At 54.0% G+C, this 16,879-nt stretch overlaps 3 protein-coding genes across 3 annotated transcripts in view; all 3 read right to left on the reverse strand.

The window, feature by feature from the left end:
- The window catches only part of Klk9 (kallikrein related peptidase 9), a 4,071-nt gene extending 3,138 nt beyond the window's left edge, over positions 1-933 (reverse strand). Inside the window, exons 1-2 of the mRNA XM_055613684.1 lie at positions 891-933; positions 599-755 (exon numbers count right to left, since the gene is read on the reverse strand). Coding sequence (XP_055469659.1) covers positions 599-755; positions 891-933 — 200 coding nt within the window. The remainder of the gene's footprint in view (positions 1-598; positions 756-890) is intronic.
- A 6,848-nt stretch (positions 934-7,781) lies between these two features.
- On the reverse strand, positions 7,782-10,503 carry Klk10 (kallikrein related peptidase 10). Its single transcript, XM_055613532.1, has 5 exons — positions 10,413-10,503; positions 9,368-9,551; positions 8,791-9,065; positions 8,353-8,486; positions 7,782-7,934 (listed from the first exon to the last, which is right to left on the reverse strand). Exons 1-5 carry the CDS (start codon positions 10,501-10,503, stop codon positions 7,782-7,784), a joined length of 837 nt encoding a protein of 278 aa, XP_055469507.1.
- Positions 10,504-12,850: 2,347 nt separating this feature from the next.
- Positions 12,851-15,400, reverse strand: Klk11 (kallikrein related peptidase 11). The gene is made up of 5 exons (XM_055613536.1): positions 15,337-15,400; positions 14,868-15,024; positions 14,189-14,454; positions 13,562-13,698; positions 12,851-13,202 (listed from the first exon to the last, which is right to left on the reverse strand). Exons 1-5 carry the CDS (start codon positions 15,374-15,376, stop codon positions 13,050-13,052), a joined length of 753 nt encoding a protein of 250 aa, XP_055469511.1. The 5' UTR covers positions 15,377-15,400; the 3' UTR covers positions 12,851-13,049.
- Positions 15,401-16,879: the final 1,479 nt, after the last annotated feature.

The following is a 16,879-nucleotide window of genomic DNA, read 5'->3' on the forward strand; positions in this document are numbered from 1 at the left end:
TCTTCTTCTTCTTCTTCTTCTTCTTCTTCTTCTTCTTCTTCTTCTTCTTCTTCTTCTTTCTTCTCTCTCTCTCCCTCTCTCTCTCTCTCTCCATGTTTTGTCTGTCTTTCTCTTGGTCTTTATCTATCCTTCTTTCTTCCCTCTGCCTCTCCTCTCTCACCCCTCTTTCCCTCCTATTCCCATCCTCTCTCTTTTTTTGTGTTCCCTCCATCACTCTTTCCTTCTTTTCTTTTTTCTCTTGTTTTATTCTTGAGGCAGAGTCACATGTATCTTACATATGTAACTGAGGGTGATCTTGGATTTCTGATTGGATCAGGATGCCCCTAACCCCAGAACTCTGAGGAGGCAGATGTCTGTGGATCTCTGTGCTCCAAGTCAGTCTGGTTTACATTGCGAGTTCCAGGATAGCCACGACTACACAGTGAGACCCTGAAGAGCCTATGTGTTGAGTCTCAGAATCCAGTCTCCGATTCTAAGAGCCTTGGCCTGGTGTCAGCCCTCTCCTGCCTCCAACCCCAATCACCCCAACCACAGACCTGCCCTTCCCCTCCTTCCATTTTCCAGCCCCTGCTGGGCCTAGCCAGCTCTGGACACTCACGGCTTGCGGCAATGGGCAGCTGTGAGCAGCCATCGGTCACTGATGAGCGTGGCTCCGCAGATCTGCTGGGTGAGGTAGAAAAGGCCAGCCTGCCAGGGCTGAGAGTTGCGCTGGCATTCCCGGGCTCCCACGGCACGGGTGTCAGCTCCACAGTGACCTGGGGTGCGGTGGAGGACACAGGGGTCAGAGCCAGAGGGGTGGTGAGAGCTCAGGGAGGAGGATACCAAGGATAAAGGCAGAGGACACCTTATGGGGGACCTGGGATTAGAGAGCGTGGGGCTAAGCTTCTCACCTGCCAACAGAGAGAGCAACACCAAGGTGAGTCCCAGCTTCATGGCCTCAGGCACGAGTCCAGCGGCCTGCAGTTGGGCGCCTGGCCTTCTTTATGGTAAGCCATAGGAGATCTTCCTTCCTCCTCCCTGGGGCCGCCCCTGTGATTAATCAGGGTTGGGAAATGTCCCCGGGGGAGGGGGAAGGCCTGATGCCAGGGTCCTCTGGGAGGGGAGGGGGCCACAAGGGGACTTCCACCGAGCCTCCTAGTTCAGCAGAATGGGCTAAATGGGGGGAGGGTACTGGGCTTTGGAGAGTTTCTGTCAGAGACTTAAGAAGGTGGGAGTTCACTTCCCATCTCCTCAGGCTGTGAGGTCTAGGTCCAGAATGTTCTGTAGTTTGGAGGAGGAAAAGGAAGAGAAGGAGGATAGAGAGATAGAATATAAATATATGAATGAGTATGAATTTCTCAGTGAAGCTCTCTGCACCAAACCAAACCTGTTCTGGGACTGGGATCAGGGTTCCTTCCCTCGTGCCTCTCCTGTAGTATTGAGAAATCTGGTCCCATCTGGATTAACCCACTCGTGTCATGACCTGTCCCCTTCCTCAGAGTCCCCCAAAGGGTGCAGGTGCAGGTGCAGAATCAAGCCCGTCTCCCCACACCTTCACTCCCAGCACCTCGCACCTGTTGTAATGTTCTTAGCCATCTCCCCCACCCCCAGCATGGGGTGAATCCCCTGCAAGAGCCCAGCCTGGGTCTGACTCATCCCTGTCCCCAATATCACCCTTTTCTGGGTGGGGCTCTCTGGAGTCCTCCAAAGGTGTTAATGAGTGAGTGAATGTCTTCCTCCATGCCTTTTTTTGATAAAGTCTTACTCATCTTCAGGATCCAAGCCAAATGCCCCTCTGCTGACATGCCTTCTGTGATTTCTTCAGGCCAAGGCTCACTTGGCTCTGACCAGAACGTCTGCTTTCTGATGCCCAGGAGCCTGAATGTCAAGTTGAGATCTGCTCTCTGGAACACCCCTTCCCTATGGTGTTACAGTGTGAGCTGGACTGTGGGACCTGGGGAACCGGCCTGGAGCAAGAATGAGGTCGGGCATGTCCAAACCCTGAAAATCTCACCTGGAGTAAGGATTGCTCCCTTCCTGATCTGGGCCTCCGTGCCCTGGTGCACGTAGCCTTGTGACCTCCCCCCCATGATGCCCCCTTCTGTCACGCCTGAGGTAGTCATGGAGCTTGGTGGCAGGGTTTCGGGACATGTCCAGCTGGCACCTGGAGTTCGTCTCCATGCAAATGAAGCATTGCCAGCACCTCAGCCCCAGCCAATGATGTACACTCACTCCAAAACTCCCTACCCACCACTCCCCCAAGGTTTATATAGTCCTTATGCTCCCCAATAAAGAACACCCCACCCCACACTCACCACTGAACAGAGAGCTTGCTAACCCACCTACCTGCCCAGCTAAGCTTCATTCTCTCAAGTCCAGAATCTATACACAACAGTGCCTGGATATTCCTGAGGAGAAGCAGAGCCTGGTACGGCACTGGGCCATCTGTGCCCAAGTCTCTTGGGAGTAGAGATGAGACAGATGTGTGACTTAGTAGCTGGTTCTGTTAAATGGCAATAATAACCAGAGCTGTGAGGGCGGCAGACGGCACTCATAACAGATATCACTCTCCTAAGAGTGCCGGGGTGATGGTTAAGTGCGTAAAAAACTTGCTGTACAAATCCGAGGACCCGAGTCCCCTGTCTAAAATACACCCACCCACACCACCACCACCACCACCAACAGAACAAAACAGGCACAGCGGTTCATGGACTTTTAGACCCAGCACTGGAAAGACGGTGGGCTGGGGTCTTTGAGGTCCAGTTTCAGTGAGAGCCCTGTCTCAAAAGTGAGAAGGATCAGTGTGTAAAGACACTTGTTAACAAACCTGACCTGAATTTGATCCCCAGGAGCCACATGGTGGAAGGAAAAAAAAAAGAATTTTGTGACCTTTACGTGTGTACTGTGGCATGACTTCCTCTCAGCCCCCATCACATGTACATGAATTAAAAATAATAAAATGTAATAAGAAGAGGTGAGGGGGTTGGGAAGGTGGCCCAGGGGTTAAGAGCGCTGGCTGCTCTTCCAGAGGACGGCTTGGTGGTTCGCAGATGTTAACCCCGGCTCCAGGGGCTCTGACGCCCTCTGCTGGCCCCCTTGGGCACTGCATGCACATCGTGCACAGACACACAGAAGGCAAAATGCCTATACAAATTAAATAAATGAATACAGTTTTTTAAAAGGTGAAAGAATGATATTTGCAAAAAGAAGAAAGGGTGGGGATCTGGGGATCGATAGAGGGGAACAATTGATGTGGACCTCCGTGCTCCACATGGAACAGAAACACACACGTTCCAAAAAGAAGTGCCTGCTACGTGAAGAATACTCAGAAAGCTGTCTTCCTCCCCCACGAGCCCCGCAGTCTTCAAGCACGTCAGCCAAGGACACGGTGACTCCCTGTGCGGATGTGGGGGTCTCTGAAGCTGGGAGTAGACGCGCTGTGCTAAGGACCACATTACATGCTTTAAGAATGCCGTTTAGGGGCCAGGGGGATGGTGGCTCAGTGATAACGAGCGTGTTCTGCTCTTCCAGAGGACCTGAGTTCCGTTCTCAACATCCTCACCAGGTGGCTGGCGGCAGCCTCTGCACGTTCCAGATCCCGGGGATCTCATGCCCTCTCCTGGCATCCCAAGGTACATGCTCATCCACGCACACACATTTTTTTTTAATCTTTTAAAAATGCATGTTAATAGCCACCCTTTCTAGTAAAAGATTTATTTCATTCATGCGTCACAGGTGTTCGTGCCGGGCATGAACCGCAGTCTCACGCTAAGCAGTTAAGTGCTCTAACGGCTATCTTTTTAAAAGTACATTTATCTAATTTATTGTATGTGGGCATGATAGGAAATGCATGTGGAGGTCAAAGGACAACTTCCTTGGATGGGAGTCGATTCTCTCCATCCACTATGGGGTCCTGAGGATCAGACTCAGCTCAACAGCGTTGGCAGCTCTGCCTACTGAGCCATCTCTCCAGCCCAGTCATCCAGAGCAGGGTTTCATATAGGCAGACAGGCAAGAAGGTAGATAGACAGACAGACAGATGATAGAAGATAGATTCTAGAATTTTACGTTATACGAATGAACATTTTTTTTCCCCCGGATGTGTGTGTGTGCATGCCACGTGCAGAGCTGGCATCTGCGGAGGTCAGGGAAGGTCTTGGGTCCCTGTGGTGACAGATGGCTGTGGGCCACTGTGCTGGGAACTAAGCCTGGGTTCTCTGTGCTCACCCAGAGCTCTTAAGCATTGAGCCATCTCCAGCCCCTCGATAGCCTGGACTGAAATAAGTTTTTTTCTCCTATCTCATTTAATATGCACGTGTCTGATGTAGCATATATCTCTGTTTCAGGGTAAGGCTAACATAGAGAGTGACGGGAGGATGTTATTAAGACACAAACAATATGACAGCAGCTGTCACAGGTATCCCAGAGGAAATGGGTTGAGCCATGGAGATTGGCAACCAACATGAGACACTTTGTCTAGGGCAATCCAGGAAGGCCTCCTGGAGTAGGTGACCTCACAGAGACCTGAATGACAGGAATGTGAGACTTGCCTGTCTCCCGACCTGATGAGCAGCTTCCTGGGGGGTAGGGTTTGGTTGGAGTCATCTTTGGGGCCTGGCAGAGGACATGGATATATTACCTCCAAACATGAGGCCAGTCTGCAAGACCCCACATACTATGCTTCAGAGCCTCATGTGACACACAGGTCTGACATTTCCTGGGTGTGCTGATGGTGCGGGTGGGGGAAATGCCGACGGAAGGGAGCTGTAGGTCAGGCCCCATGTTCTGACCTTGGACAGCAACACTCCATGGGCTTTGCTGGGAACAGGGATCCTTCCACGGTCATTATTTCCCACACTTCCCACACTGGGCCTGGCGTGTAACAGAGACACAATTAGTTGGTGCTTGAAAGGAAAAAACACTGATTGAATAAGTGAATGCCTTTCTCTATAGCCTTCTTCTGATGAACTCTTATTCATCCTTTAAGCCCAAACTAAATGCCCCTCTGCCAAGATTTCTGTGTTCCCTTTATTTAGGTCTAGGCTAAGTCAGGATGCTCAAACACATTTCCATGTCATCTGCCTTCTGTGAAGAGCTCCATTCACCTTTCAAAATAGAAACATTTCTCCACAGGCCACATCAAGGTAGGGAAAATAATCTGTCTGACAAAACCCTCAGCCCTGTAAGTTACAACACAATTTATCCTAAACCTCACAGAGTGGCTTCATGGGAGTTCAGCAGTGGGGGCTCTCTGCTGAAGCTGGGAGTGGGTGAGGATGCTGTGGGGATCCCTGAGTTCCAGGGTCCCTAGGAAGACAGAGAATGTGCCAGGTGACCCAAAGTCAGGTTCTTGCCAGGGCAGGAAAAACTAGTGCTAGGTAGACCTAGAAATGAGACCTAGTGGGAGAGGAAGAGGAAGTGATTAAAAGACACTTTTGGAAGCTTTGGAAGAACGAAGAATCTAATTTCCCATCAGTCCTGAGGTAGTGGGAGCGAGGCAGGAGAGAAGGGGAAAATGATGGAAGAGGACTTCCTGACTCCAGAGTCTAGCTGAAGGCTCTCACTGGCTAAGAGTCAGGGATTCCAGCACAATTAACTAAGTTGTTTTAGTTGGTTTGTTTCTGTGTCTTAGCTTTTGTTGGTCAGGGTGATGGTTATTATTTATTTCAATTATGTATATTTGTGTGTCTGTCTGTGAGTACATGGATGTGAGTGCAGGTGCCTGAAGAGGCCAGCTGCATCTGACCCCTTGGGTACTGGGGACCAAACTCAGGTTTCTCTGCAAGAGCAGTACACACTCTTAACCACTGAGCCATCTCTCCAGCTGTGCTGACTGGTTTTGTGTCAACTTGACACGAGCTAGAGTCATCAGAGAGGAAGGAGCCTCCATGAGGAAATGCCTCCATGAGCTCCAGCTCTAAGGCATTTTCTCAACTAGTGATCAATAGGGAAGGCCCAGCCCATTGTGGGTGGGGCCATCCCCGGGCTTCTATGGTAGCCCTGGGTTCTATAAGAAAGCAGGCTGAGCAAGCCATGAGGGGGGCACGCCAGTCAGCAGCACCCCTCCATGGCCTCTGCATCAGCTCCTGCCTCCAGGTCCCTGCCCTGCTCGAGTTCCTGTCCTGACTTCCTTTGGTGATGGACAGCAATATTTCAGAAGTGTAAGACAAATAAACTCTTTTTGCTTCAACTTGCTTTTTGGTCATAGTGTTTCATTGCAGCCATAGAAACTCTAACTAAGACACCAGCCATAATTTAAATGTTTGGAATTTTATGTGTTTTGTTGTTTTGCCTGCATGTATGTCTGTGCAGCACATGTATGACTGGGGACCAGAAGAGAGCATCAGATCCCCTGAAACAGGAATTACAGCTCATCACGAACTGTCATGCGGATGCTAGGAGTTGGGTCCAGGTCCTCTGGAAGAGCAGCCCATAGTCTTGACTGTTGAAACCTCTCTCCAGACTTTTCTTCTTTCAGCTTTAACGTTTCCTTGCTTCGCGTGTGGTCACGCACGAGTGTGCCGCCGTGTACGTGTGTCTGTCTGCTTCCTCCTTCCACCTGTGTGACCCGTGGAGCTAACTGGCTGGTCCAGTATTTCTTTTGTGTAGAAAGAATTCAGAAAAGAATTCTGAGATCACAGCCATCCAGGCCAAAGGCCTGAGAGAATCTGACCTGGGGTGGGGCCTCGAGCCTCTCCGAAGAATTTTCTGAGATCCTCGGAGACAAGACTGTTGACCGTGGAGAGTGAAGGTTCGACTCCAGATCGGGGGGACTCAGGAGGGTCTGCTCTGGAGTTGCACCCCTGTGCTGTAACCCCACCAGATGCCCCGGGAGCCACCCTGTGATCTCATTTAGGTGCAACGACACAATCGTATTGGTACAACCAGATATCCACGTGACGGTAACTTTCAGCCCCACTGAAAACCCCATCTGACTGCTGCGAAAAGCAGCGAGCTGGGTTAGGAGCCCACACTCCTGGGGCAGGTGAGCCGACTCAGGGATAAAGGTGTTTACCGTTGAGCCAGATGACCGGAGTTCAAACTCTGGGCCCCGAAAGGTAGAAGGGAAGAACCAACTGCCTCTGACTTCTGCACATGTACCATGCTGTGTGCGTGCATTCGTGCATGCGTGCGTGCACGCACATAAAATAAGTGTGATTTTAAAAAGCAAAACAGCCTCCAACGCCACTGCATACTGTGTTGTCGTGAGATCAAGTTTTACCTGAACTGAGGTCCCTAAAAGACAAAAGAACTTGGAGGAAGCTGTGGGTGGCAGCGTGGGGCCTGCCCCTTCCTTGTTACTGACATACAGGAAGGCTGCCCTCTGCGCCCTCACCGGCTCTGATCCCAGACAGAGGCACACACACTGGAGGTCAGATCAGGCAGTGTTTAATCAGTGCTCACCAGACTGTGTTCATGTCTCCGTGACAATTACCGTAAAAATCCACACACACGCATATCCCATCATGGTCTCCATACAGCCTATGTAAGAGGTAGACAATTCATTGTCCCCATTTTTCAGACTAAGAAACCAAGGCTCAGAGAGAGTACCATGCTCGTCCCAGTCACGCAGAGGAGGGAGGTAGAGGAAACCGGGTTGAATGACTCTCTTAGAGCCTGGGAGACTGCCAGCTTCCTTGAGTTACTAGAACTTTCTCAGCCACCATTTTCTGCCGTTGTGAGCAGAGAACAGGAGTGGTCAGGGGGTGAGGGAAGAGGATACATGCTCAGGGGTGTGGGCGGGCATGAAGGGAGGAGAAGGGGTGGGCAGGTGGAGTGGGATGAAGGGCGTGAGAGGCTGGTCATTTGGAACGAATGACTCTCCGGATCCAAGGGACGTATTTGCAGATCTCGGTGAAGACAGCCGGGTGGAGGGCAGCACCGCATGGATAGACGCCCCACGAGAGGACGCCATGCAGGGTGTCGTCGCACACCAGGGGGCCGCCAGAGTCACTCTGAAGGTGGGAGGAGGGAGATACCATGAAGCGAGTGAGCTGTCATTGTCTGGAGGGCTACGGCTGGACAATGCCGAAGATGCCCCATGGGGCTGGAGTGATGTTAGATAGAGGTTGGGGTGCTAAGGAGATGCAGGCAGAAGTAATGTTGGCATTGGGGGTCAAGTCGGAGGGTGACAGTGGAGATGTGATGGGTTTGCAGCTGGCACTGTGGCTTATCAGAGGCGAGGAGACTGAGAGCTTCAGGAGATAGGGGTTGGCCAGGCATGAAATGGACTGAGGAAGTGCGTTGAGAAAGGGGGTAAAGAGTAGGGAGGACTGCCGATTAGGGAGGGAGGAGGGGGAAGACGGAGCCAGCTCTTTCACTGTCTTCCTGCCATCCTATCCAGGAGACAGACGCTTCCTGATCTGCCCTTACCTGGCAAGAATCCTGGTTTCTGTCCAGCCCCGCACAAATCATGTTGTTGGTGATCACGCCGGGGTAGAAGACCTCACACTGCTTCCGGCTAAGGAGAGTTACCCTGGAGCAGCTCAGGCTCCTGTTGTACTTCACTGAGAAGGACAAGCCAGTCACACAGGGACCAGGTAGCCCTCCCCTCCGGACCCCAGAGTCCAGCCCCCAGCCTTCCGACCTCACACGGAGGTGTCTACACTGCAGCCCTCTTCCCCAGACCCAGGGGTACAAACTCCAACCGTCTAATCTCAGACTCGGGGATCTGGCCCCAGCCCCCTCCCCCAACCCAGCTCTCGCTCGACCTTCTCCTCCAGACCAAGAAAGCCGGGCCACAGCGTCCTCCCTTAAACCCAGGAGTCCTGCCCTCATCCCTAAGGTCCACTCCTCCAGTCCAGCTCTTACCTCTCCGGGATGCTGTGGTCCCCCAGCCTGCGACCTGGCACTCCTGCCCTGGCTGAGCACACCGGAAGGGCAGTTGCGCGGGATGCACGCTGGCCGTCAGTACCACAGGACTGCTCAGCTTCAGCATCATGAGGTCATGTTCATCCGAGCGATGTGGCAGGATGGGGCCTGAGTAAGGCTGGTACTTAGGGTGAAAAACAGGGGAACTCGTGGACCGAAGCTGCTCCTTCTGGAAAAGCAGTAAGTGGTCATCCCCAATTCGCGCTCTCAGTGGCCTGCAGAAGGAAGAACGAAATGGAGGCAAAACCTTCATGGAGACAGAACCTGATCTCAGCCCTTGGGTCGGAGGGTGGGAAAGTGAAGTGGGGTCTGGGAGGGGAGCTGGGACTGAGGGAGGAGGACTGGGGACTTAACGAACCCCTGGTTCATTCAACCTTCATTCATTCACAGCGCCCAACCCTGGCCGTGCAACTTTGATCCTGCCTCTTTTGCAGGACGGCCGCCACCACGGAGCTGGTCAAGTGCCTGGGCCGCAACCACCCCGTCCTCCAAGGCTGCCTCTGGGGGCGTTCCTTACTTCTTCCTCCAGCAATGTGCGGCCGTCAGCACCCAGCTCGGATCCACGAGGACACCCGCGCATTGGAACTGGAGGTTATGGAAGAGGGAGACCTGCCAGGGATGCGAGTCACGCCCGCACGGGGCGCCGGATGCCTCGAGGTCCACGCGCGTGGCGTTTCCCGGAAGCAGCAGAGCCTGAACGGCTGGATAGAGAAGCCGGCAAGGGGTCAGATCTCACTCCGCCCGGGTTGGGTACCGGGTCAGGGCCCAGCTTTATCTGATCGTCCTGTAGGGGGCGCAGCGGGATCGCGAGCCGTGGAAGACTTAGGAACTCTGCGAACCAGTTGCAGAGGCGTGAAAGGGCAAGAAGGGATGCAGTAGAATGGAACACCTCAGGGCTGAGGCTGGAGGGGCTGGAGGGATGGGGCTGGGACCGTGTGCAGGAAAGGCTGGGCTCTAACCTACGGGGCAGATGGGGAACTAGGCAGGGCACAGTGCATAAGGACGATGGGGGGAGAGGGGGTCAGTCAGAAAGGGTCAGAGACACAGTGGGGAGCAGTAAGGGGCAAGGAGGGAATACAGCGGGGCGGTGACGGGAAAAATCAACCCAGTGGAGGCAGAATGAAGCAGGAGACGGGACACGCAGTGGGGCAGTGAGGGATGGGACCAGAACAATAAGAAGTTCCAGGCAAGTAGGAAGAGATCTGTAGGGGGAAGGTAGTTCAGTGACGGGAAGGGCTCCAACGCCGCCCAGCGGGTTAGGGATACTGTAGGACCTCGTTTAGAAGGAGGCAAGGACGCAGTGGCTCCGCAAGGGGCGAGGAGAAGGCGTGCAAGGCAGAAGAGGCGGAAGCGAATAGAGTGAAATAGGCTGGGTTCTCTAACAGCGGGGCGCGGCATCTGGGGACAGAGCCCACCCGCGGGTGGAGCCTTCTTGGGATGGCTCTGTGGGTGCCGGGCCCCCAAGAGGGCGAGCTGACTACGGTTGGGTTGCAGCAGCGGCAACATTCCCTCCTCCTCCGGTCCTGGCCCTTCCCTCCTGTCGCCCCCGGCCCCAGGCTCACCGGAGAGTTGCACCATCAGTAGCGGCAGCAGCAGCTTCACCGGGGCCAAGGCGCCAAAGGCAGTGGAGAGGTGGAGAAGCGGGGCCCTCATGGCTGATGCCTGGCTTGCAGAGGCTGGAGTGCAGGGCTAAAAGAGATGCTCTGTCAAGACCCCTGCCTCAGAGAGCCAGGGCCCCCTCACTGGACCCCCTCCACGGGCCCTCAGGACGCCAGGCCTGCCAGGCCTAGCTACTCCAGCGGGCAGGGATTTGTGCAGCCAGTCTTTCTCGGCCACCGGCCACGCTGGGCTCCAGGTCCACACTCCTTGGGTGGGTGGGGGTCCTGCTCTGAGCCGGTGGGAGCCTCTTCCTCACCTCAGAGCTGAGGGACTTTCCCGTGCCACAGGGAAATCAGGGCTACAAAAGAGTTCCTGCTTATGGCCCGAGGGTCTCCACCCATCCTCTGGCCATCCACCCCAACCAGGGGTGGGGTGCATCCCGCTTCACCTGTGAGTCGCCAGGAGGAAGGAGGGAGGAGACTCAGAAGTATCTCTTGCCCTGCAGTGTGGGCTGCAAACAGTCCTCTGACCAGGGACCCCTGGTCAGACTTCCCTTTTAACCCTCAAGATCCCGGAAGCTTTCCCCCACCCTTCCCCTCAGGGATTCACTCCCTCTCTTTCCCTCTCCCTAATTATAATGTAGGTGGGGCTGGCAGTGAACCAGGGCCCCAGATTCCTGCTCTGGGAGGGGCCCTGGAATACAGGCTTCTGCCAGTGACAGGAACACCTTTTTGAGCTGGTTTCTTTGGGGGTTCCCCCATGCCCTGTTCTGGGAAGTGTTCCCAGGTGTGGTGGGAGGATGGGGGGAATCAAGTCTTCTGGGAGCCTGGGGTGATGGGATATAGTGAGTGATGCCAAGGGTAGGTGAGAGGGGAAGTGAAGGCGAGGGGTAGGTGCTCACAGGTGTTGGAATGCAGAAGGAGGTGGGCAGAGTTCAGGGAGGTAGAGGGAAAGAGTGGGAAGGACACAGACAAGCTCCTAAATGTCTAAACCAAGGAACAGTTGGCTTCTTGTGTCTCAGGGTGTGCTTGGGGGGTGGGGCTGGGAGGCTGTAGCTTTGCACTAAACCTGTGTGTGAGCATCGTGCACCCTCCCTGTGTGTCTTTGGGTGACACACAAGCTGGTGAATCACAGGAGGCCCAGGCTTCAAGGGACAGGCCACATCACCTCAGCTGACACCCTCATTTTGGGTGAGGAATGGGAGGTTCAGAGAGGACCGTGACTCATAAGAGGTCAAACGGCAAGCAAGTCCGCCTAACAACCAGGAGGTTCTATCTGGTTACAGCTCCGAGTTCTTCCTCCTTGTGCCAGCGATCTCTCCCTAAGCGCTGAACAGAAGTACGGTGTTATCTGGGGCACCTTGTCTGTCAGACAAGGTTAACTTCAGAGGTTGCCTGGCTCAGCCCTGTCCAGATCTTTGCTCACAGTAGTTATGCTGTACATAGCTGCATGGAGCTCCAAAAGTGACAGAAACTTCCTTTCTGCTTTTGTGTCCTTTGACTTCATTTTGGCCAGCAAACGCCAGTCAGCACTGACCTCAGTGAACTGAATCTGGGCAGCTGGAAAATGCACGCGGATGCACTTGTTGCTGTTGTGCTTTTGCATGTGCAGTTTCCCACATAGGAAAATAAACTGAGTGAGTTCCTTCTGCCCAGCCAGCAAGATGGCTTGGTGGGTTAGGGTGCTGTGGCCAAGCCTGACAACCTGCGTCTGATCCTGAGACCCCCACATGGTGGAAGGAGAGAACTGAATCCTGCAATTTGCTCTCTGACTTCCACAAGCCCACCGTGGCATGAGCCTTCTCCCCCAGCCCACCAAAAAAAAAAAAAAAAAAAAACCTAACATAAAAATAAAATAAAATGAACTGAACTTTAATGTGGCCTTGGGTTGATAGCTAAGACAGTCATTGGGCTTCTAAATCCCCCAGTCTTTCACTTCTCAGCTGTATGGCTGTGAGTCTTCATTTGTCTGTGCCCACTTTGATGTTTGCAAAGTGGGTAGGAAAATAGGATCATTCTCCTCAGGGGTTTGTGAGCATTCAGTTGGTTAGTGACACTTAAAAGACCTTTCAGGGACTGGGGAGATGCCCAGCGGTTCAGAGGATGTGTGCTCTTGCTGTGCTTACCAAGGACCAGGCTTTGCCTCCAGCACCCAAGGGATCCGACATCCTCTTCTGGACTCCTCGGGCACCAAGCAGACATATGATGCACACATACACAAGCAGACAAGCACTCACACTCATAAATCATTTAAAAGTCCTCTGCCTCAGGATTCGTATGCAGTCAGCACTCAACAGAACCACTTATCATCTAACAAACGTTTATTGAAACCCTGGAATATGCCAGGGACTGTCTTCAGGGATAGGGATAAAACAACAAAAACCAACCAAATAAACAAAACCAGTGATGATCAAGTCCAGAGTCACAACTTAGTTCAAGCCCCAAGTCAATCGTCAGGCTAGAGCATCCCCTAAATTATACCCACAATGGGTCAAAAGACAGTGCATGCAAAGGTCCCCGCTGCGGGCTTCTTAGGGCAGAATGGACAGAAGTCAAAGCATTAAGGAGTGGAGAGATCTGGTGGTGGCGAGCAGGTCCCCTCTAGTTGTTCCTCATAGTGTGGTAGACCCATTCTATGAATTTGCACACTTTTGTATAGACACCGGGCTTTCTGGTAACCGCACATGGGTCCTGACCCCACGAGATGATGCCTTGAAGAGATCCGTTACAGACCAGAGGGCCTCCGGAGTCACCCTGATGAGAGAGGAGACACAATCTGTTAGAGTCAAGTGGGGTACTTGTGGTGGGAGCGAGTTCAGTGGTGGCGGTGGGAAGCAGGCAAAGGCCGAATTTGTCAGTGGGACTGGTGCCAGGTTGGGAGATAAAATTGGGATTCTGGGTGAGAATGTAGATGGAGTCAGGGTCCATCTACATTCTATTTGATGGGTGGCTGGAGTTGGAAACGAGGGTAAGCGGGAGCAGGCAGGGATTGTGTTGACGTCAGAAATGACAGCAGGGTTGGAGATGTTGGGGTCAGGGCTGCAGATGTCAGGAAAGATGCGACTGAGGTTGGAACGGGTATGTGGCTGGAACCCCAGCCCCTGCCTGCTGACCTGACAGGAGTCCTTGCCCTCTTTCCGAACGCTGGCGCACAGCATGGTGTCTGTGATGTTGCCCGGGTAGGCCCTCTCACACTTCTCGTGTTCAATGATGGAGACGTTGGCGCATCGTAAGGCATGAGGCAGGCGCACTGTGGGGATAGCAGCGGAGGGTGTGAGCAGCGAGCACCGGATTCTCCAATCCCGCCACAGTAGCCAGCACCTGAGACAGCCCTTGCTTGCCCTTATCCGTCTCTATGCTTGTAATAACTATAGCAACAGCCGTGCTGTGAGTAAAATCTTCCTGCTGCTTGCTCCCCATGTGTTCTCTCTGACCCCCTGTGGTAGGGGGCTACGATCATCCTTTTTACAGAGAAAACCAAAGTTCAGAGGGGTAAAGCCACCTGCTTTAGATCCCACAGCTAGAGAGTTATAAATTTGGGAATCACACCTGTCTCAGTCTTGAGGCCCGAAAGCGAGTCCCCCAGAATCCCTCATCTTCCTTTCAGCTCACCCCTCTCTTGACAGCCCAGGTAACCATGCCTCTTGAGTGACTCTGATCTTTCTCTCTGAAGATCCATCTTGTCTCCTTCCCCCACACCCCGCCTCCCACCCCATCACGTTTCCCCCCAGAGCCCCTACACTGGGGGCTGGACGTGGTGCCCCATCCGGAAATGAGGCAGCTGGTGCCCGCCATGACACAGTGTGGAGACAGGGTGAGCGGCCGCACGGCTCGGGTAATGAGGGCGGGAGAGGACAGCTTCACAAGCATTATGTCGTTCCGGTGGTCTTTGTTGGGGAGGCTGTTGTTGAAGTCGGGGTGGGGGAAGGACTCAGTGGCCGTCCGCCTCTGCTCCCAGCCATCTGTCTTCTCCAGATTGTGCTCCCCAAGGAGGACCACGTAGTGGCTGAGGTGGGAGAGATGTGGTCAGAGGTAGAAGGGGAGGAGGACAGGGCAGGGGTGGGGAGGGAGAGATGATGAATTGTACCTTGTGAACACCCGGCCCCATCCCACTTCCAGCATCCTTCATCCTCACCCTGGCTAGAGTACCATCATCCACGCTAAAGCCACCTCATCCCTTTATCATCAACCCAACTAGATCCTCATCACACAGTCTAACACCACTCCATCCCCCACCCCTCCATCTTCAGTCCCAACTACCTTCTCCTCTCTAGTCCTGATCACACCCCCATCACCCATGCCAACGCCACACCACCCTCCTCGTCCCTCCACCCACTGCTGCCTCCGCCCCAGCCCCTCTCTCCATCCATCTCTCCATCTCCAGCCCCCTCCCAGCCCCGCCCCAGCCCCCGCACCCACGGCTTGCGGCAGTGGGCTGCTGTCAGGAGCCATTTGGGAGCGATGAGGGTTGCCCCACAGAGCAGCCGAGTCTTCTGAAAGAGGGCCACCTGCCATGGCTGGGAGTGAGGGGAGCACTCGTAACCCTTGATGATCCTCGTCTCTCCCCCTACATGCCCTGAAGGGGACAAAAGACATACATAAGAGGCTGGTAAAGAAACCCCCAGAAGTGAGGGCGGGGAGCAGCAAAGGAGTCAGCTGGCATGTACTGCCTTAAGACTACGTACTTCCAGGTCATTAGTGGCTATCCTAAGCTTTTGGGGTAACCCAGCTCCCCTCAGTCCTCCTCTGAGACCCACTTGACCATGCCTGGTATAGCTGAGACCAGATCACGGGAGTGATCTCCAAGCAGGTACCTCCTGGATCATAGGGGAGAGGACTTAGAAATAGGAGGGAGAGGCCCCACAGTTCCCTCTAAGCCCCACTGTACCTGCCACCAGAGCAAGTGCGATGAACCTTAGCATCATCATGGCCTGGAGTGGGGTAGGACGGGCTCCAGGTCCCCCTGAAGACAAGGAGGGAGAGGCCTAATCACTTTAAGAGGCGATTAGCAGGCTGGCTTGAGAATCTTCTTCTTCCCCTCACCTGCTGTGGCCCTCTACTTCTCTGACCACCTGCCTCCTTCCCCCAGGGGAACCTGCTTCTGGAGTGAGGGCAGAGGCTTGGATCCTGGCTAGCAGCTTCCTGGGTGCTGAGAACAAAGCTGCTGGGAGGGGCTTTGTTGTGCAAGGCTCCTGGGCTCACTTGTTTAAGTTGCCAGTGGAGAAGAGAGACCCCTGGAGAAATCTGAAAGAATATTTTTTCTTCTCACCTGAGAACCTGGCTTGCTCCACAACTTCAGTGATGGGCAGGCAAGGGGAAGGGACTACCTGCTGGGTAAGAACCTCATTTTTGTTGTCCCAATAGCAGGTAACAGGGTCCTATGAAGTCTGTCCCAGTGAGGTTCCTCCCTCTACCTTCCTGAACCCCTGTGAAGAACAGCTGGACAGGGCTGGGTGTGGTTGGCCAAGAGACAGCCAGTGCCTACAGCTGCCCTGGCTGGCGGGGGTGGGAGAGAAGGGCAGGACTTAGCCACCTAAACTGGGGACAGAGGTCATTGAGTTTGGGGGCAGCAGTTTGGAGGTGAGAGATACAGAGAGAAGCAGAGTGTGGCTTCACATCCCTTCCCATCCTTCCAAGCACAGATCAGAGGGGGAAAGCATGCTAAACCAGAAGAGGCTTAGCTTTTAGGATGGTAGTCTCCTGGACTGAGTGGGGGTAGGGGAACCTTCCCTTCCCTCATGCACTCACTCGTGGGCTCTGGGGATGGGGCTCCGGAGGGCCCCAGTGGCAGGCTGGTCTGAGTAGCAGGTGGGCAGGCAGGCAGGCAGGGGATTGGCCCTGGGGAAAGCCTGAGATGACTTGGCTCCTAGCTGCCTTATCGCCCTGGGGGAGGGGTGTGTGTGGGCCCTCCCAAAGCAGCCTTGGGGTCTGGGAGACAGGATGTCACCTCTCCAAGGCCCTCTCTTTCCTGTGGCCTCTTCTCCTTGTAGGTACACTCTCTCCTTCCCAGCAGGTCTCCGAGTCTCAGCCCCGCCATTCCCCTCTCTCCCATCCCATCGTGTTGTGTGTGATTTTGGTCTCTCTGCCTCTCTGTGTTTCTGTCCCTGCATGTCTTTTGATCCTTGTCTCCTCTTGTCTCGGCTTTTTGTCTTTACCATCCCTTTCTAGGCCTCCCTCTGTGCCTGTCGCTGTCTCCTCAGTAAGCCTCCATTGCTGTCTCTCCTTCTATGGGCCTCTTCCTCCTTACAGCCTAAGCCCAGTGGGCCCCTTGGCTTCCTTTGGGCCCTCCCTTCTCCGTTCCAAAGAAAGAAGAGGGGGAATCTGGGGCGGCACAGAGGTGGAGTTGCTTGCCTGGTGAAGGGGCAGGACAGGACGATGGGGGAGGCAGGTCAGGGCCTGTGACAGCTGTGGCTCAAGAAAGGAGAAGAAAC

Source organism: Psammomys obesus, unplaced genomic scaffold, assembly GCF_907164565.1.
Source record: "Psammomys obesus unplaced genomic scaffold, mPsaObe1.curated_primary_1811, whole genome shotgun sequence".
NCBI lineage: Eukaryota > Metazoa > Chordata > Mammalia > Rodentia > Muridae > Psammomys > Psammomys obesus.

What these genes read in the sequence shown, in the direction of transcription:
- Klk10 (XM_055613532.1), bottom strand. Translation starts at nt 10,503, where the DNA reads ATGAGGGCCCCGCTTCTCCACCTCTCCACTGCCTTTGGCGCCTTGGCC. An exon ending in GCACATTGCTGGAGGAAGAA is followed by an intron (nt 9,066 to 9,367) that starts GTAAGGAACGCC and finishes TTCCTTCTGCAG; the next exon opens with GCCACTGAGAGCGCGAATTG. An exon ending in GAAACCAGGATTCTTGCCAG is followed by an intron (nt 7,935 to 8,352) that starts GTAAGGGCAGAT and finishes TCCCACCTTCAG; the next exon opens with AGTGACTCTGGCGGCCCCCT.
- Klk11 (XM_055613536.1), bottom strand. Translation starts at nt 15,376, where the DNA reads ATGATGATGCTAAGGTTCATCGCACTTGCTCTGGTGGCAG. An exon ending in GCAGCCCACTGCCGCAAGCC is followed by an intron (nt 14,455 to 14,867) that starts GTGGGTGCGGGG and finishes CTCCCACCTCAG; the next exon opens with CCACTACGTGGTCCTCCTTG. An exon ending in CACCACGTCCAGCCCCCAGT is followed by an intron (nt 13,699 to 14,188) that starts GTAGGGGCTCTG and finishes CTATCCCCACAG; the next exon opens with TGCGCCTGCCTCATGCCTTA.